The 20,916-nt window shown below is 54.1% G+C and overlaps 1 protein-coding gene across 4 annotated transcripts in view; it reads right to left on the bottom strand.

Moving 5' to 3' along the window:
• HS1BP3 (HCLS1 binding protein 3) overlaps nt 1–3,991 on the bottom strand; it is a 36,969-nt gene extending 32,978 nt beyond the window's left edge. For all 4 annotated transcript variants that reach the window (XR_009544014.1, XR_009544013.1, XM_060168667.1 and 1 more), the window contains exon 1: nt 3,890–3,991. Coding sequence is in view for 2 of the 4 variants with exons in the window: in XM_060168667.1 (XP_060024650.1) it covers nt 3,890–3,921 (32 nt within the window). In the remaining 2 variants the exon portion in view is untranslated. The remainder of the gene's footprint in view (nt 1–3,889) is intronic.
• Nucleotides 3,992–20,916: the final 16,925 nt, after the last annotated feature.

Below are 20,916 nucleotides of genomic sequence, written 5' to 3'. Positions count from 1 at the left end.
ATGCCCAGCATACAGTTAGCAGGGTCGAGACCTACTATGTGCCAGGCGGGACTTTCAGAAGATAGGAAAGGGGAGGGCCCGAGGGGTGGGGCTACTGGCGCTAAGACTGTGTCTGGGGCAAGGCCCTTTCCCTCTCTGCAACTCCATCCCAATCCATCAGATGACACCCTGCCCCCAGCACTCCTTCCACACAGACTCCTCCCCTTTCCACACCAAGCATGTGCACTGTCACCATGATGCCATTTGTCACCAACTGGGAGGACAGCCCACCACGTAGCCACATACTACTAAGCATTCAAACCCTTACACACACAAACATATCCACAGGGTGTAAGGTATGCGAAAATGAGCACGAATCACTTAGAAAGGCCCGGGCGAACCTGCCTTCAGGCAGGTGTTGAATGAACCCAACATATGGGCGAGACGGAAAAACACCAATCAGCCCTCTATTCCTCTTGCCAGTAACCAAATGAGCGTCCCTGGCCCTGCACCAGGTACAGACCCGCTGGCGCTGCACGCCGTGTTACTGTTAGGAGCGCAGGAGAGTGGAGGGGACTGAAGTTGAAGCGGCCGCGCTACCGCAGGCTCTGTTCTAAGCACCTGCCTGCCTGAGACACTCCTGCCTCCCTCAGCCCTACCGAGGGTCACTACCGCTCAGACCCACTTAAAGTCAGAGAAACAGACACAAAAGGGGAGTCACCTGTGCTTGGGCTCAGCGGGTCAGAGGTGGAGCCAGGGTTCACTCCAGGCTGCCGCCCCCGTCCCCGCTGACTGGCGCCTCCCATCAGTCCAGCTTGCTCCTCCAGGACCTGCCTCCGTGACCCCTCCCCCTTTCCACTGTCCCCTCCCCCACCATCCTGTCGCGCCGCCCCACTGCTGGGATCACATCCTTGGCCTCAGCTCCCCTGCCCTCGCCCCTCAACCCTCCAGTTCTGCGCGTCCCTCGCACCTGTGTCCGGCCGCTGCACGTCACTGGGATAAACGCACAGACGTGCTGACTGGTCCCCCCTGAAATTCACGGCCGCAACCTGCAAGCTCCAGCGTGGGGCCTGGCAGCCCCACCTTGGTCTCGACCTGGGGTTCTCCAGGTGTGGCCCCCGCAGCATCAGCATCACCTGGGAGCTTGCGAGAGTGGCAGACCCAGGGTGCTGAATCAACTTCATGTTAACAGCCACCTGACCCTAACCCACGCTCGCTCCCACTCCCCGAGGCCCCCAAGGAAGCTTTTCCTGTAAAGGGCCAGAGAGTAAATACTTCAGGCTTTGCAGACCACAGGGTCTCCATTACAACTACTCAACTCAGCCCCTGTAGAGCGCAAGCAGCTGAAGACAGACATAAACTTTATCACGAAAGTGAAGTGGTGGGCGCATGGGTGTAGCTTGTCCACCTATGCCCCAGACCAAACTTCTCAAACTGTAAAGTGCATCCAAGCTGCCTGGAGATCTTGTCAATGTGCACATTCTGATCCAGCAGGTTGGGGGCAGGGCCTGGGAATATGCATTTCTAACAGCTGTCATGTGATGCTGATACTGGTCTACGTGGTTAAACCCTAAGGTTAATTCTCCCTCTCCTCTTACTCCAGTGGCAGCTGACAGTCCCTCTCTGCTCCTTGAAGCTCTGTCTTCATTGCTCCCGGGACCCCCAGCCTCTCTCCGTTCTCCGCCCTCCCTGGCCACTCCTGCTCCGCTTCCCTGGATGGTCCTCCGTTCCTCTTTCTGCTCCGGACTCTCCCCTCAAGGCCACACTCCTTCTCCCAGCTGCCTGCCTGACATCTCCGCTTGGCTGTCAACAAGCTTCTTCATGAACGTGTCCAGACAAATGGTGATTCTCACCTTCCTAAACCTGCTCCATCCATAGTCTCCCGACTCGGTCCATTGCAACCTCCCTCTTTCAGGAACTCAGGGTAAGTCTTGCAGTCAATCTTGACTCCTCTTTCCTGTTCTCGCGACCCACATCTAATCATCAGCAAACCCTGAAAGCTGTACCGTCAAAATACAGCCAGAGCCCAAACATTTCGCACCCCCTCTGCCACCATCAGCTCTCACGTGGATCACTGCCAGAATGGTCCCCTTGCTGCACCCTGCTCACCTACCTTCTGCTCAACACAGCGGCCAAATGACCTTTGTGAAACCCAAGCCAGGTCCCACCTCGCCCAGAGCCTCACCTCAGCCTGGGAGGCCTGTCCTGACTGTCCCTTGCCTCCAAGCCCCCAGCTCCGCACCACATCACCTAATGCTCTCTGCGGCTCACGGCACTCCAGCCACCCTGGCCTCCTCGCTGGTGCCCAAGCACCTCTCTGCCCCAGGACATTGGCTCCTGCTGTCCCCTCTGCCTGGTACACTCTTTCTCAAGATTTCTCTTGCGTTTGTCAGGAGTCTGCCCAACTGCCACTCTCTGTCAGAAAGACACTCCTGGGCCACACCATATAAAACAGCATTCACTCCTCCTAGCACCCTATTTCCCTACCACTTTATTTTCCTTCATACCATTTATCATCCCTGACACACCATATATTTACCTATTGTCCGTCGGCCCCAGCAAAGCTCACGAGAGGGACTTTGTGTTGTTCGCTACTGTATCCTAGAACCACTCTCCTGGCCTTCATCACCAGCACCTGCATCTGTTAAGGAGCCCTGCCCAGGTGTGGCAGTGAGGGAAGCCACCCACGCCCTTCCCAGGCTCCCAGCACCAAGGTCACACCCCCACTGGTCTGCTGCTGGCGGCCCTGCTCACACCTGCCAACCTCAAAGCTCCTTTTTGCAGGAAATGACACTGAGGCTCAAGGAGAGGAGGTGATTCATGCGGCCCTGGGGAAACCTCTTCTGCCAGCGAGGACACGACCAGCAACCATGCAGAGGCCGAGCAGGTTCTGATATCAGGGTTCACTTAAAGAATCACACATACTTTTCTAGACCTGAAGCCACAGGGATGTTCAGATTACTGCTGGAAAAATAACATTCATTTATGTAAGAGATTGATGTCTTAGCCCAAGATTCTGGGTAGGGGGAACAAGGGCGGAGTGTATGAAAATACTTGAAGTGAGTCACTTGCCAGATGTTAGAAAGGGGGAAAGAATAAAACCATGACCATCCCAGCCTTTCCAGGATCCGTCTTGCACTGGGTCCCCCAGGCCTGGGTCAGGGTGGGGTGGGTCACCCTGCATCCTCTGCCTCCAGGGACCCTCCGCAGGCCTTGGCGGTAACTGCACTTTTCCTGAGCTACCTGTTTGAGCAGCTGCCCCCTCTTCTCTCCCTTCACCTCATTAACCTCCACTCCTCCTGCAGGAGGGGGGCCTCATGCACCCCCTCAGAAGCCGGGGTTACCTCCTGCCCTGTGTTCCCATGGCAACCTGAACCCACTACCCCCCATTCAGCATCTGTCTCCCGAGGGTCTGCGTTCATCCCCGTTTCCCCTGCAGGGCCGAGCCTTGCCGGATTCACCCCGTCCCCAGTGCCGTGCCCGGGGCCTGGCGCACGGTGAGCGCGGACAGGATGCATAACTAGATCTTCGAAGAGAAAGGAAGACAGGTGGACAGGAAAGCGGGGAGGAGAGCCCTCCCTTTGCCTGCTGGCCGGGACCAGCCAGTCCAGGCCTTCCACTGGGTTTTGGGTGAGTTCGTTACCCTCTAGGGACCTCAGTTTCCCCATCTGTAAAACCGGGGGGGGGGAGCGGGGGGAGGGACTCGCCGCCGCCCGCCTCTCCCGCTGGGTGGTGGAGGGGCCGAGCCCAGGTCAACGGCCGGCGCGCTGGGGACGCCGCGGGGCGGGCGGGATCGTCGGGACCGGCCGCCTCCGCCGGCTCCTCCGCCCCGGGCGCACCGGGCCGCGGCTCCCGGGCACCCGACTCCACGTTGCCCGAGACGCAGCGCCGGGCGCGGGGTCTGGCTCACCTGGAGGTGACGAGCACCGCCGGGGACTGCATGACGGCGAAGCTCCGGGCGGGGCGCGCGGTCACGAGACCCGCGGGCGCCGGCGTCGCCGCGTTCCGGGCCCTGGCCCGCCGCCTAGTGGCCACCGCGCTCGGCCGCAAGCGGCCGCGCGTTTCCAGGCCTTTCTGGAACTCTGGGCGGAGACTCGGGGCTGAGAGTCCTGCGCGGGCTCGTCGCTGCTGGAGGCCCCGTCGGAGCTGAGCGCGTCCCCCGCGCCCGAGTGTCCTGGGCCATCCAGAGGTTTGGGTCTGATGTCCCAGCGTTATCAGTGACAGCGCCCGTTTCACTCTTAGGAGTGCCCAGAGTGTCCCGGTTCAGACACTCCTGAAATTATTTGGTTCTCCTTCCTTGGGGAGAATGACGGGGAAACAACTCAGCGGTGCTCACGGCCCCAGGGATGCTCGGAGAGAGGTTAGGAGAGTCCAGAAAACAAGGTAAATCAGACCCCTCTGTGGAACGAGGGGCGGTGATCCAAAGAAGCATCAGCCTGACCCCTGAGGCCTTCCAGTAGCTTTTCTGTAAAACGGCCTACAGGGCCCTCCCAACAAAAGCTTCTGAGAACTCTGTGTCTTTCTTCTCGCTCACTAAGGAAATGTTGTTCTGACACTTGTTAAAACAGTAAGGAGGACTTTATTCAAGACTGTGGCAACAGGGCTCAAGACTGACGCAACGGGGAGAGAGTTCAGGCTCAACCCTGAATACAGCAGACACCAGGGTCGATAGCCACGGAGTAGGGAGGGGCCGACAAGGGTAGGGGGATTCTTGCTGAAAGCAGGCCAAGGGCTTAGACATCAAAGGGCGGGGATGAGGAACTTGATCAGAGACCAAGGGTGATCAGATATCAAGGGTGGGAATCCTCTCTAAACTGACTTAGCAGGATTCTTGCTAAGACTGGGCTGGGCAGGCCAAAGACTGGGCAGGGACCAAGGTCAAAGGCCTAGCTGAGAAGAGGGCTCAGAGGAGCCTGAAGTTTGGTCAAGGAGAAGGTCTTTGTTGCCCAAAGTTTCCGTCTCAGAGAGCTACAGAAACCCTCTCCCCCGCTGTGCGTGCAGACCCGAATCTCCAGGTACCCACTCCTCCTTTCCTCTGCCGCTAATGACACCCGCTGCCCATGCTGCTTCCGGCCCTCTGGCAAGAGGAGGTGGGGCTTCTGCTTGACTGAATTTTCCCAAAAATCCAGCCCCTTGCCCCACCTGCACTGCCCTGGAACTCTGATCAACCAATGTCCCAGCTCTTTGCAACTACCTGTAAAACACTTAGCTCCGGGCTTCCCTGGTGGCGCAGTGGTTGAGAGTCCGCCTGCCGATGCAGGGGACACAGGTTCGTGCCCCAGTCCGGGAGGATGCCACATACCGCGGAGCGGCTGGGCCCATGAGCCATGGCCGCTGAGCCTGCGTGTCCGGAGCCTGTGCTCCTCAACGGGAGAGGCCACAACAGTGAGAGGCCTGCGTACCGCAAAAAAACCCCACTTAGCTCCGCCTGGCCCATAGTGACATTTAATCAGTGTGAATGTTTGTGTTGCTCTAATGTTTAGCAACTAAAAAGACAGGTCTGTCTGCTCTGCTTCTGCTACTAGTCAGACTCCATCACAAAACTACTCTCCTGGCTCCCTCGTGGACTTTCCATTCATTCATTCATTCAATTGTTCGTTCATTCATTCAACATTATCTACTGGGCTGGGCCTGTGTTCTGGGCCCTGTGGAGGCTGTGGAGCCGCTTAGTGACTAGGACGCTGCAGCCCTGTGCTCCCATGGTGCGCCCACGGACCTGCTCCCTCAGCTTCCCCTTTCCGAGCCTCTCTTCAGGGTCTTCGGGGAGCCACTGCCTGGTAGGTGACGGGGCCCCTGGCCTGCCTCTGATGGCTGCCTTTGGGTCCACAGCTGGGGCCAGAGCAGTGAGGTCAAGGGGCCAGTTTCCCTCAGAGAAGCCTTGGGGTAGAGGTGCACCGGACATAATAGACCCTCTCATCAGAGATTCAACTGTCCATGGGGTGAGAAATGGAGGTTGTATCACCTTGCCACAGTGGCCCAGAAAGAGAAAAGCTCAGTCTGGAAACAGGGCCAGGAGAAAAGTGCAAATCGCCACAGGTATTCTGTGCTCTGTCCATGAGAGCCCCACTGACAGAGAACAGCAGAAGCTGGGCTTAGCGGCATCAGATGCGCGATGGGGTAATGTGCACCGTGTTTCCTACAGGAGGGGCAGCACGGTGTCCCTGTGGGCCTCGGCTTCCCACCCACCGCCCCACCAGCATCGTTATTATCTGTATTTGACTCATTTTCATGAAGAAATCCTACAGTGAAAAGTTTTGAAAAATGAATCACTTTCCCCACTTTATCTCTCTCTTTTTTTTTTTTTTTTTTTGCGGTATGCAGGCCTCTCATTGCTGTGGCCTCTCCCGTTGCGGAGCACAGGCTCCGGACACCCAGGCTCAGCGGCCATGGCTCACGGGCCCAGCCGCTCCGTGGCATGTGGGATCCTCCCGGACCGGGGCACGAACCCGTGTCCCCTGCATCGGCAGGCGGACTCTCAACCACTGTGCCACCAGGCAAGCCCTCTACTTTATCTCTTGAATAGATATATATGTTCATATGCTTGAATAGCTTGTTTCCAATTTGTTTGTAGACAAGATGAGCAATAATGAACAGAAGGATGAGTGAGTGAAAGGGCTGCGGGAGCACCCAGTCTGCTGTCTGCTCTGCCTGCCCACCTGCCCGTCTGTCTGTCTGCAGGGCAGAGTTGGAGGTAGCAGACGGCCCCCGTGTCTAGTTTAAATTGACATGCCCCACTTCAAAGCAGGCAGAAAGGGTGTGAGCCTCGGCACCCCAGGAGTCTGGTGCAGCTCAGCCCTTGGGAAGGGCCAGCCGGTCAAGCGGTCACCACCGCACAGACACTTGTGGACCATACACCATGTGCTGGGCGCTGAGAGTACGGTGAACGAGGCGCGGTCGCTGCCCTCAGCGAGCTTCTTTGCCCTTAGACTTGGGGTGGGATAGGGGTCAGAGAGGACACTCGAAAGGAGCCAGGGTTCAAGATTAACCTGAAGAGATGAGAACGAATAGGATGGGGTAGAAGGAACATCATCTATGAAGTCCTGGAGACAAGAAGAAACGGAATTCAGGGAACAAGTTGGGGAGGGAGCTCAAGAGGGAGGACAGGCGTAGAGACTCATGTGCGCCAGTCTGAGGGGTTCATGCTGACCCTGAGGCCAACTCGAGGCCACCGCCGGACTGTGAACATCGGAGCGGCCTGACCAGCTCTGCTGCCGACATCGGTTTGGAACACGTGATGCTGGAGGTGGGAAGGTGAGCAGAACTGCAGAGCAATCCAGACTGGGGACAGTGGTGGCATGAATTGGGATGAGGGCCCCCCAGGTGGAGAACAGGACACAGGTGACACAGAGACTTAGGAAGTGGAACTGGACAAGACAGAATCGAGTGCACATGCGCGGGAGGAGTCGAGACGCTGCTTCAGTTCGGCTCCTGGGTGTAGCCGGACGGTGGTCCATCCTCTGGGGCACGGCACCTGGAGGAGAGACACATTCTGGGTGGGATGATGAGTTCTGTGTTGGACAGCTGGTGTTTGAGGGTGTGGGGACATTGAGGTGACTGTGGCTCTGGCCCCCGGGAGGCAGGCCTGGCTGGAGACCCTGATGCGGGGGTCACAAAGCTATTGGAGCTGAGAGTAAGGCTGAGCCTGAGGAGAAGACAGCCCAGGAAGGTGCAGAGAAGCACGCGTGTTCCAGGGCAAGCACAGGCCGGGGCTGCGAAGAAGGGGACTCTGTGTCACCGCTGGGGCTGGTGGCACGCTGCTCACCCGTGACTTGCAGACAAACGAGGCTCACCCCTGGCACCAGGGTTCCCGAGTGCATGCCACAGGGGGACTTGGCACACCTGGTGCCCGCCGAGAATCCCACTGGTTCCCCTTGAAAGAGTGACCCCGTCCCCTAGAGCAATCCCATTTTCTGCCTCATTCCTTCCGCCCATACGCACTCGATTCCGTCTCATCCAGTTCAAGCTCCTTAGTCTCTCCCTCACCTGTGCCCTCTTCTCCAGCTGGGGGCCCCCGCCCTGATTCGTGCCACCACTGTCCCCAGTCTGGACGGTCCTGCAGTTCTGCTCACCTTCCCACCTCCAGCATCACACGTTCCTCTACCGAGGCAACCCCATCTTCCGTCCCACGTGCCCGTGTGGCTCTGGCGGGTAATGGTATACAATGCGTGGAATGTGGAATCTAAACCTGATACGTTCCGCTTCCTGCCTGACTCAAGGAGCCCCTTCCATGGCTGAAGCCACAGTAACGCAAACCACATTCCCCGCTGCCCTGGGAGGAACGCTCCGGGCCTCAGTCGTCCCCCAGGGAAGTCGCTGGACCTCAGGGCAGTGTGGTCAGTTAGAGACACCACAGCCCACAGGGAGACTGATCTGAGCCCTGGTCCTGCCACACACCAATGTTGTCCTGGTTTCTGGTGGGGTGGGTCTTCTGGGGACCTGCTGATGCGTCTCTGTCCTCTGTAGTGATGCTCTAGTGCTCCAGGGGGCTGAGCACCCCAAATCTAGCAAGACCACCACCTCATTTGTCACTCAACAAATGCTCCTGGGCACAGCTCTGGGCCTGTGACCTCTCCAGGCCCTGGGGATGCAGAAGGCCTCCCTGGCGGGGCTCACATACCACTCAGGACAGTTGGAGATGTCCAAACGAGTACAGGTCCAGGGTGCATGGAGAAGGGCATAATATAACCAACTCAGCCAGGGGTTGAGGCATACAGGGGTTCTTCCAGGAGGAGGTGGTGCCGGACTCAGGGCATGAAAAAGTGGGTGGTGTCTCTTTGAGCCTTGGTTTCCTCATTGGTGAAATGGGCATGATGGAAATCTTTAATTCACAGCCCTGCTGTGAGTTAAATGAGATAACATGTGACTGAAATGAGAGGAAATTCAGACACTGTAGATGAGCTACCCCAAAGCCATTCACAGCCCCTTCCTCTTTGCCTTACTACCATAGAGGCGCGACAGTTGAAGCACTCATGCTCCCAGCCTCCCTTGCGGTTAGAAGGTGCCATGTGACATAATTCTGGCCATACACACAAAAGTTCCTGCAGAGGTTTTACCTTGCTAGGGGAAAGCTCTTTGTACCTTTCCTATCTTCTGCCTAGAAAGGAGATACAATGCTGGAGAGATAGCAGCCATCTTGTGACAATGAGACACAAACGTGAAACTGGGGCCTACACGTGGAGGATGGAGAAGGCTGAGGACCTGATGGCACACGAACTACCATACCAGCCCTAGACTTTCTTGGGACTTCTTGTGTGAGTGCTTAAACCACTCTAAGTGGGGTTTTCTGCAATGGATCCCTTATTGGTACAGTCGTGAAGTACTTACATGAGGCCTGACCTAAAAACTGTTCAGTATGGGGTAGGGATGATTGAGAAGGAGGAAAAGAAGAAGTAAAGTACGTTCTAGGTGGCGGTGCAAAGCCAGGGTGTCTTCAGAGAACCACCGTGTGGCTGGGGAGCTGGGGAGAAGCGAGTGGGGAGGGGTTCCCTCCCGTGTGGGGAGGAAAGTGTGTGGGAGACGAGCCCACACAAAACTCTTTTGTGTACCGCTCAAAAGAGTTTACATTTATCCTGAAGCAGAGGGTGGACTCACAGAATAAACAAAAGGGCAAGAGTATTTCAGAGGGACTGGGGTGTGATGAGCCATGTCTGCCTAGGAAGATGACAGCAGAGTCAGGGAGGGCCCAGGAGGGGACTGGAGGTGAGTAGGTGAGGACAGTGAATGTGGCACCCTCTTCCAGAAGCTTTTTTTTTTTAATATATTGTTTTATTTTCACAATCACTTAAAATATTTTATTAAAGTAACAAAGCAACTGAGTCAAAAATGTTTATTAAATTGGACAACATATAGCAATATAGTTAAGGCAATTGACAAAGTTTTGGCATTAAATCTCGAGAAAAGAAATACAAATTATCCCAGTTGACTTCGGAATCTATTTCATTAGTCCAACTCGTTTTTGTTTTTTTTTTTTAAATCTTTCTTTATTTAGTGGCTGCGCCACGTCTTTAGCTGTGGCATGCAGGATGTTCAGATGCGGCATGTATGTGTGATCTAGTTCCCTGACTAGGGATGGAACCGGGGCCCACCTGCATTGAGTGCAGAGTCTTAACCACTGGACCACCAGGGAAGTCCCTCCAGATAGTTTTAATACAATGTTTCAATAGCACCGGATAACGCATCTCAGATAAGGCACAATCTTCACCATTCAGAAGCTCAATTCTGAAGCAAAGGAGGCAAGCCTAGAATTTTCTAGAACTATTATACAGAGATAATGCATGCTTGTTGCTGAAAAACTAGAAAATATGGATAGTAAAACATAAAATAAAATAAAAAGCACCTCTCATTTGATACCAGACGTAACAATTATTAATGTTTTTGTTGTTCTTGCCTTCCTGACATTTTTTCTATTCCTATGTATAAGAAATTAGCTTTTTTTTTGGCTACATTGGGTCTTCATTGCGGTGTGCAGGCTTCTCATTGTGGTGGCTTCTCTTGTTGCAGAGCACAGGCTCTAGGCGCATGGGCTTCAGTAGTTGTGGTGTGAGGGCTCCGCAGTTGTGGCTCACGGCCTCTAGCGCGTAGGCTCAGTAGTTGTGGTGCATGGGCTTTGTTGCTTCGCGGCATGTGGGATCTTCCCAGACCAGGGATCGAACCCATGTCCCCTGCATTGGCAGGCGGATTCGTAACCACTGCACCACCAGGGAAGTCCCTAGCTTTTCTTTTAAATGATACATAATCTTACTGGCTATACTGTTTTGTAAATTGCTTTTTCATTTACTACCCTGTAAACATCTTTCCATGTTAAATTTCCTCCCAAACCATCATTTTAAATGATTGCTTAGAATATTGTGTGCAAATGTACCATAACTTACTTGGCCAGTCCTTAAGCTACGATGGAAAGGTGATGCGTGGGTGGTGGGAGATGGCTGGGTGAGCTTTGAAATGCTGGCTGATGTTTGAGCCAAATACATGAGGGGGAAGTTTGGAAGGAAAGTGCTAGAGTGTCAGAAAACACTTTGGTGAGTCTCTGTGTACTTTGTTGAGGGAGGGAGGGTCTCGGGAGATTGGAAGAAGAGAAATGAGACCCAGAGTTTAATATCTTTGTGTTATGAAATAAACGAAATTTTGGGGGAGTTATCTACCTGAGCTCTGGGAGAGATGAATGGGGGGCCCCCAGCCACGTGGAGAAGGCACGTTCTGCTCTGTAACCCAAACCCTCACCAGCCACCATGCACACCAGTCTTGAGGAAATGATCTTTGTAATAAGGGAAGGAAATGGCACCAGGCGTGGGATGCAGAGTTCACAGCACCACAGTTCCAAAAAGTGACAAGTCAGCAGCAGTTAGGAAGGAGCATGGATTGAAAGGTGACTGTGGAAGCACAGACTCCAGGGAATCCTCAGGAATTCCCACTGCCTGGTCACAGCAAGTCCAGCCTTTTTGTTTGGATATTATGGGAAAGAGGACCACAGAAGGCTGAGGACTTGGGCACACAGGGTCGCAAAATTTATTCCATGGCTTTGACATCTACCACCAAACTGTCCCAGAAAGGCTGGATGAAGTGTGCCTCCCAAACCCTTTGCAGCCCTGGATTCATTTTCTTAAATCCTCTCGACTTTGTTAAGTGAAAAATGATAGCTCTTGTTTTAGAAGTACATTTATTTGATTACTAGTGAGGTTAAATACGTTTTCACCAGTTGATTGGTCTTAGAATGTTTCTAACTCTCCTGTTTATTTCCTTTGCACATTTAAAAAAGCTCTTATTCTTGTTGATTTGTAAGGATGCTTTATATATTAAAGGTACTAACACTTTGTGATATTATCCCTTATTTATTTTTTAATATTTCCCCCCAAGTGTTTATTTTGAAAAAGTTTCAGATTCACAGCAAAGTGGAAGGGTTCATACTACATCCGTACACCCTTCACCTAACTTGGGTTCTATCTGAAATGGAACCAGCAGGAAGGTCACCTGGACGTAGTGGAGGTAGGGGGCTGGGTGGAGGGAGCTGAGTGTGATGCAAACACAGCAGAGACCCCAGCCTATTGCAGGGGGAGCTGGGCTGAGACGAGGGGACGGACCTTTATACTCCGGACATCGGACATCGACAAGTCTCGGATGTGGGCCGTCCCAGGAGGGGCCCGACCTTGGATAAGGCAGCTCTCTTCAGCCAAGATGAGCCCCAGGAAGGACTGAGCAGAGACCTGCCAGTACTCTCAGCAGCAGGGAGAGTGGGATGAGCGCTTCAGTCGTGGAGAGGGGAGTGGGCTGCATGTCTCAGATGCACTGCAGAATTGTTAACATTGCCATGTTTGCTTCATCCTTTCTCTCTCTCTCTGTCTCTGTGTTTTTCCTGAAACATTTAGGAGTTGGCTGTAGACATCATGACGCCTCATTCTATTGGTAAATACTTCAGCATGTAATTTCTTAGAACCTGAACATTCTCCTTCATAACCACAATGCCGTAGGCAGGAAATTTGACATTGACACTATACTATTACCTATCATACAATCATATTCCAATTTGCTCAGTTGTCCCAATAGTGTCTTTTATTCACAACCGCTTTCCCCTCCCTCCGCTGCCCATCAAGAATTGGATGGAGGGCTGTGCATTGTATTTAATTGTCATGTTCCTTTAGTCTCTTTGATTCTAACAGTTCCTGGGCTTTTCCGTCATCCATGACACTGCCATCTTTGAGGGGCCCACACCAATGGTTAGGATGCTCCTGGGTTGGGATGTGTCTAACTAATTTCATGGTTCGATGCAGGTTACCATCTGGCAGGAGCACTATGCTGGTGACCCCATCAGGTGACACGTGATGTCAACGTCCCCATGATTGGTGATGTTGAGTTGGGTCAGTTGGTCAAGGTCCATTCTGTTTTTAGAGTTTTTTTACATGCAGGTTTTAAGATTTTTATGTAGTTCCAACCGTGGACATTTCTCTTGGTGGTTGTTTTTACCATGAAATTATACTTAGAAAAGTGTTCCTTACCCCAGGCTGTATAAATATTCACATATTTCCTCCAAATATGTTTTCTCCAATCAATTCCTTGATTCACTAGGAATTAATTTTGGTTTATGTCAAGAGACAAGGGTCATTTTCTTTTTTCTCAAAATACTTAGTATCATTACCCAGTATCATTCATTAGTAAGTTTTATTGAATGCATCATCCTTTCCTCCATTGGAATTGTCACCATTATTGTATTATAAATATTTACAAACATCGTGATTTGCTTCCGGACTCCCTATCCTGTTGTCCTGATCTGTCAGTTCCACTTCAAGCGCTACATGGGAATTCGTTTATATTGAAATCTGATGATGAAGCTCTCCAAGGAGGATTAATTGTTTCATGATGTAAAAATGTGAATCTATTTTTAGAGCAGAAAGAAGTGAGAGAGATCCCTGAGGAGGTAAGAGGGCTGGGATACAGAGCGTGGGTGGAAGGACAGTGACAGACACAGTGACACCTGGACAGACACACGTCCACCAGGGTGGCTGGACCATTTGCGTGGGTAGCTGAGAGTCTGCTCCTTGCTCTCTCTACTCTGCCCTCCTTGTATTACAGCATTCAATATTGCGGGCATCTTTCTGTTGCACAGAAAGATGCCTGCAATCTAGCTCATTCTTGTAATAGGGGAAAACCGATCCACGTGAGGGTGTATCGTACTTTATGTTGTCATTACCCTATTCAATGCCATTTTGGTCATTTCCAGTTTTCACTATTACCTCAATTTTAAAAATCCTCGTATGTTTATCTTCACTTGTGTGAGTATACCTGTAACAAATTAAATTTCTACAACTGAAAGTGCTGAATCAAAGGATTTCCTTCTTTAAAATATTGCTGCTGTCACAGCACTCTTGGAAAAATCTCTCTGGACTTATATTCCCACCAAGGGTACGTAGAATGCCCACTTGTTTCTCCTCTCACCGATAATGGATTTTACATCCTTCAGTTTTACTGACCCGAGAAGTAAAGGAAAATGGCATCCCCACTCACTATTCTTTTAATTTGCAATGATTTGCTGGCGACTTTTGGGATTTTGATTTTGTCACCCTATGTTTTTCTAACTCTTTCAGATTTGTGCCCCCAGCAGTCAGGATAAGCACTTTGATCAGAGTTCTCCAACTCTTTATCCAAGCCAGGAAAAAATGTCTGGGAGGACAGAACCCAGCTGGGGCTCTGCCCTAAATTAAGGTATTACTTAGAGGTGGACCAGCTACCTAGGCATGAGGGAAGCACACGGGGGTTGCTGTGGCTTAAGGCCAAGTCCCCAGTTTTGTAGGTAGCCTCACCCTTTGCAGGGCAGCCTCAGAGACTAGCCCCCGGAAGAGCTCACAGATGCCTTTGCCATGTGGGCCAGAAGACCTGAGACAGGCCACCCAGCTTGGTGACACCAGGTCCCTGGCTCAGCCCCGTCATGCTCCTGCCCGACACTCTGCTGTGGGAACCATGAGACATTTTGGTCCCAATGTCCTCATCCTCTGGGGCGTCTGCAAAGTCTCACATCCTGGACTGGGGGACACAACTTCTGGGTCCTCCAACTCTGCTCCTGACATCTGTTAGCACCTATCTTCCCAGGCAAAGAGGACAGTTTAGTTCCCTACTCATTGTGTGTCTAGAACAGAAACCCTGGGCTCCTATCTGACCAAGATTGGAGGACTGGGCATTCCGAATCACTGCACATTCTAAGAATTGCCAGTTTTTATGCCAAAAGTAGTTTGTTTTGTTTTAATCTTATGTGTCCACAAAGGTCTCCAAGAAAAATCTAATGGAGACACAACTTCAGACTAGTGATACTCATAGAGGGGAAATGCCTCAAAGACAGTGGCCGTACAGAGGAGACTGGATGGACAAGTTAAATTAGCCTTCCAACTGGTTAAACCAGGGCTTACTTAATTAGAAAACTGTAAAAGCCACCATTTATTGAGCCAGGCACTATGGTAAGGACTTTACCTACTTTGTTTCCTTTATTCTTAGGCACACCTGACAGGCAGGAATCCCTGTCTCCATTTAAAGATGGAGGTTGACTGGTTAATTAACTTAATCAAGGTCACAAACCTGGTGCACTGCAAAGGTAGATTGGAAGCCAGGTCTTTATCATGACCCCATATTCTAGTTTCTTTCCTGACCTCAGCGGAGGTGTGTCATCCTTGTCCCCTCAACTCCCAGGATACCTTAGAGCTCCAGGTAAGCTGGTTCAACTGCAGGGTGCGGGTGCAGGGGTTCCTGAGTCTTCTCCCAGACTGGCCTGGTCTGTAAATCCGAGCAGGAGGGAGTTCAGCCACACTGTGATGCTGTTATACCGAGTGACCAGCAGATGGCAGTATCCGCCAGCCTGCTGCCATTTGTCCCATACCCAAGGAAGGGCTCTGAGAGGTCCCCCGTGAAACTTCTGGAAAAGAAGCTATCTCACTCCCTTCTTCTCGGTCCCTTCCCCTCCCCACTCAAAGATAGGCCAAGCCAGTGGCCGGGGGCCAGGCTGCAGCCAACCCTGGTGTGGATGCCAGAGCTGTTGCCCTGGGTAACCTGGGGGGAGGCAGCCCTCCACTGAGCATGGGAAATGCTTCTGAGCCTGAGGAAGCCCAGACCCGGACATCAGATGGGACTGAGCCAGAGCCCTGATGGGAGCTCCCCATACCCACAGCCGCATCCCTGGTCTTTCTGCGGGAGATGGCTGCAGCCCACGTCTGGCTGAATGGAGAACAACAGCACCAGATGTGCTGGTAGGTAGCTCCCGCTGAAGTCTGTTGTCACCATCTTCCCTCCCCCGCCCTCCCAGGGACACCTTCTTGGGGCAGAGCCACAGGCTAACCGTGCCTCCTCACCTCTAACCCTCTCCAGCTCTGAATCACAACAGCCATGGTAGGTCCACACTGCGGGCAGGTTCCTGGCTAGGTCCCTGGCACTGGGTCCCATCCTCTCATGCTCTCCACCTCTCACAGGTGGACCCTCGGTGGACATTTGATTGTCAACCTCACTGTGCCTTTGGGGATCAAAAGCCAGGAAGGGCCAAGGGACTTGCGGTCCAAGGATAGAGGCCAGATTTGAATTCTGGCCTCTGACTCTCGGGAACCATCAACATGGTTAGCCAGGTTAGCCAGATAGCCAGGGGGCATCTGTTTTACCTTCCACAATAGTGCTGGGCTGCAGGGACCCAGAACCCCTAACAAAGGACAGGGTGGAGGCTGAGCCCTCATCCATCCTCTTCCTCACCTCCAGGGTACCAAGGGCAGAGCTGGGAAGAGACCTTCTGAGCTGCACAGAAAGCAAAGGCACAGGATCACAGAGGGGCCCCATCATCCCTGGTGGCTGTGATGCCAAATGACAGGGTACTGATCCCTTTCCCTCCTTGGGGGCTTGGATGCCCTACGTGGGCACTGCAAGGTGTAGAGCAGGGCATCTCTAAGGAAACTTCTGATGCTCTTGTCATCAGACGTGGGGCCTCGTGCCTGGTGTGGCAGGAGGCACTGGCTCTAGATTGAGCAGGCTGCAGCGGGGGTGGGGGGTTCCAATTTCCAGTGGTTCAAGCTGGGAGAATCCAAGACTAGCTTCCCAAGTGGCATCAAGCCAGTGTACCAGCTCACGTTCCCAGGTGGCGTGTGAACTTCCATCAGCAGAGGTGCCTTTGAGGGGTGTGGTGGCTCTCACGGGTCTCACGTGCAGACTTCCCCACCTTCAGAGCTATCAGAAGGCTGCCTGGGATTGGGCGGGAGTTCCCATCTCTTCAGGTATGCAAGCACAGCCCGGGTAGCAGTTTGTGATGAATCAGGTATAACATGAAAAGTAGGTCCAAATAATCCAAAATATTCCTTCAGATCCTTGGATTCTAGGACCTGAGTCAGAAACCTGGTGGTCAGAGAAAGCAAACAGCTTCTGCAAAGGACGGAGGAGTGGCAAAGTGCTCTCTGAGGGAAGGATCTGGGGTTGAGAATGTGGGGACAGCTCCTGCCCACCCCAGTCAAGAAACACCCCGCCCCCAACCAGGCTGCTTTTCCCCTCCTCCCCCTGTTGGAGCCAGTCTCATCTCCCCTCTCTGAGGAGCTAACAGCTGAAGTCTGGTGCTCTTGGGAGACTGGGGGGGTGGTCTTCAGACTGATAAAGAACGGAAGTTGGAACTCCAGCCCCAGTTTTCTCCCAGCCTTCTCTAAACTTCCTGCACCGGCCCCTGAGCCTCATTCCCAGCTGCACAGTGACTGGGGCAACACAGAGTAATAGGAATCCACCTTCAAAATGCACTTTGCAGCAGGTAGGATACAACTTCTGGGTCTTCAGGCTGGGAACACTAGCTCCCTCCTGCCTGGCCCACCTACCAAAGGCTCCTCGTGTCCCCCAGGAGGAAGCCCCAGGAGAGCCTGGGCCAGCCTGACACTGGCCCCAAAAGGCCACCTGCTCACCAGAAGGCTTCAGCTTCACAGAGTCAGGGCTAGAGGGCTGGGAACTCCTGGTCTCAAGTTCCTCTGTGCTCAGGGAGGGTGCTGCCTGCACTCCAGACTGATGCTCAGTCATGGGTCCCAGGGAAGCTCTGGACAGGGCATCCAGAGTCCTGGTCAAGTCAAGCCCTCACTGTGGGCCTGACTCGCTAGGCCATCACGTCACATCATGTAAACTTAGCCATTGGACCACGTGATCCTACTAGCCCGTCCTACTCTGAGCTCCGTGGTTTTTCCAGTCACGGCAGGCCTTGGTGTCGGTGATGACAGAGTGTGTTCAGTGGCGGGTGTTGTGAGCTCCCAGCTGACGCCAGAGGCAGGAAGGAGTCCCTAAGACGATGCTTTCATAATCCTCACCTGGACCTGAGAGTTCTTTTTCTGCCAAGAATTTCCCAAAGAGCTTGCAAGGAAAGCCAGGACCCTCTGCCTCTCCACTGGAGTTAGGGAGAGTGTTGCAGGTCCAGCCCCCCACAATCTCGCCTCCCCTCTGGGCAGCCAGAGGTAACCCTTTGCCCAGCCAAGCGTTGCTGACTGCAGGCTCCGCCACTCACTAGATGACCTGGGAAAGGGGTTAAATTTCTTTGCGACTCAACTTCCTTTGTCAATAAAATGGGAATAATAATACCTACCTCACAGGACACAGCAGTGGTGAGAATGAAGTGACATGAGTTACGTTAAGCAGTTGCCAGGGCCCCTGGCACTTGGAGAAGAACCATCATTATTTGGTTAACAGTGACCATTATTGACAGTTATCATCATTATTTGAGAGGAAGGAAAGGGAGCCAGACATGGCCCAAGTGTCCCTTCCTCCCTCCCCTTCAGTGTGGCTGGTCAAAAGGCCCTCCATCCCCCCTTCCCATCACTTTACTTTGAACCACCTAACAGTGCACTGTACATTCACGCGCATTTATGGATCTACGTGTTTCCTGTCTCTTCTGCCCTTACAAAAGCTCCATGCGTTTGTCCTGTGCGTTGCTGAATCCACAACACATGGAAGGCTGCTCACGGTATTTACTGGAAAGAAGGAACGAATAGAGGGATGGATAAACAATGAATGAATGCATCATTGCCTCATTTTACAGACCAAGGAACACAGGTGACAGCAGCTAAGGCCTGGCTCAAGCACACGCAGCTGCTGGGTGTTGGCTCAAGCAGCAGCACCCCACACCCCTCCCCCCAGCAGTCTCCTCCAGAGCCTTCCGGTGCCTACAAGCTACTTCTCTCTTGGCCATCATCTCCCTGGGGACCCAGAACAGACTAACAGATGCAGGGCGACTGAGCCTCCTCTGTGCCAGCCTGTTATCCTGGACACACACCACCTTCCTGAAGTGAGAATCTCCCCATTTTATAGAAGAGGAAATTCAGTCTCAAAGAAGCTTAATGGCCTGCTCCCACAGGGACAGCAAGAGCACATGGCCCCCAAGCCGTCCCTAATTCCTAAGTCCCAAGGTGACCTCAAGGTGGAGGTATCATGCAATTAACAAACGTTTATTTGGCACCTGCTGTACCAAGCCTGGGCCGGGACCCTTCCATTCTCTCCCTCACACAGCTGGAGAAGTCGAAGCCCAGATGATGCAAGGGACTGGTTGTTAAGAGCAAAGCCATGACCAGAACCAGGGCTACTTGACCCCAGCTCAGGGCTCCTAGGGTGTTTGTGCAAATCACAGACGAGATGACGTGCAAAACTTACGAAGACTGTGCGTGGCTGAAGGAGGAAAGGAGGCCAAGAAAGACAGCAGGGACGCAGCACCGGCATGAGCGGAGAGACCGGTGGCTGGGCGGCCACTATTTTGACTGACCAGTGTCTCTAGAGGGCGGCTCTGTCAGACAGCCTGCGTGGGTTCGTGCAGGGCTGCTCTGTACCGGGACCACGCAGAGAGGGAGACCCGTGACCACGACCTTGTCGGGGCTCTCTGCCCTCGGTCCCAAAGGCAAGGTGGGTTAATGCAGCCCCGGTCATCCCAGCCTCCCACCACCCTTCCTGCCCAGACATTCCCACGCGAACCTCGGGCCTTTTTCCTCCGCCCCCCTGATCCGCCTGGGGTCCGAGAGTTACGACCTTTTGCCAGGCCTCTCCTGCTCCCATACGACCCCGAGAGGTGTGTGGCCCAAAGTCCCCAGCTGAGCGGGCGCTGCATCTCCGCGGTGGTCGGCAGGGCGACGACTGAGGAGCTCAATTGGGACGAAGCAGCGGGTGTTGGGGAGCTCAGAAGCCTGGGGCCGCAGTCGGCCCAGGGGCTCCCCGGGCCGGGCGTCTTCCGTGGGTCAGAGTGCGGGGCAGCCGGGCGAGAGAGGGACTCACGCGGCTTTGGGTCCGGTGGCGTCGGGCTGCCGCTGATAGCCAACTCAAAGTAACTGTGACGCACTACCCCCGCCTAGATTAACAGTTCGGTAGCAAACATAATTTTAAAATAAAAGGACGCGCCTGCCCTGCTACGGGGATACGTCCGGCTCCAGCCGTGCGGCTGCAGCCCGCCATCCGCGCAACAGCGGATTGTCCATCCGCTGGGCTTTCCCGCATTCGAGGGATGTCCGGGCTGCTAGTGGAGCTAAGCCGACACCCGCCGACGACCACCCTCCCTGGCGCGTCTCCCTGAGATGTGGCCTCCCGGGGACCTACCCCTGCGGGCTGCGGACCCAAGTGCCAAGCTGCCCGCGCGACTGCGGTCCCGGGCGCCCCCTCCATCCATCCCCCGCCCTGCGGGAGAACCGAGGCCCCGGGAAGGAAGTACGGAGGCGCCACCCCGAGGCTCTTCACCGCCCGCCCTCCCGGCTCTGCCCGCGCCCCAACATACCCGGTAGCCCGTTTCTGTTAGCCGGGCCCCTGGGAGGCGGGCGGAAGGTCCTCACTTTCGATGCACAGACGAACTCGGGGAGCCGCTCCCGCGCGGGAGTCCCCTCATCACCCTGGGGCTGCCTTCGTAGTTCCTGAGCTCCTTTAAGATCCTGGCTCCCGTCTAAGCGCGTGTTCAGCGCCCAAACCTTTGATTTTCGACCGTAGGTCCTTGTCCCGCTGTCCTTCCGGCCTGCCCTTCCAGCCGCTAGCCCTCTCTTCCCTACGGGTCTCCTCCCCGGCTCCGGCCTCCCGCTCCGATCTTTGGAAACTGTGCCAGGGTGGGGAACCGCAGAACCGGTGATCAAAAACGCGCTTTTGTGTCAACCCTGCGCGCCCTGGTGGCCTCTCTGTGCGCGGTGGCCACGGGATCGTGGCACTGACGGGCGAGGCCGAGCGCCTCCGCGGCCGCACTTCTGGCGTCTCGGGCCCCTGCAGTACAGGAGCGGGCGGGGGGCGGGTGCTTCTCCGCAGGGGAGTAGGGAAGACGCTGGGCGGGTACGCGCGATATCTCGGAGCCTCTGACTCCCGAGGGCGCATTTGGCCCGGGCGCAGCGAGGGCGGAGGGGGTCACTTTGCCCTGGGAGAGCGAGGTGGCGCCCCGGTTTGTCGCGGGAGCCTCCGGCCGGTGACACTCGCCTAGCGAGAGTGGGGGCGAAGCGCTTCGGCTGGGGG

The sequence above is a fragment of the Lagenorhynchus albirostris genome, chromosome 13, assembly GCF_949774975.1.
Source record: "Lagenorhynchus albirostris chromosome 13, mLagAlb1.1, whole genome shotgun sequence".
Lineage (NCBI taxonomy): Eukaryota > Metazoa > Chordata > Mammalia > Artiodactyla > Delphinidae > Lagenorhynchus > Lagenorhynchus albirostris.
The sequence above is the reverse complement of the archived record's forward strand: the minus strand, read 5'-3'. Positions and strand labels throughout refer to the sequence as shown.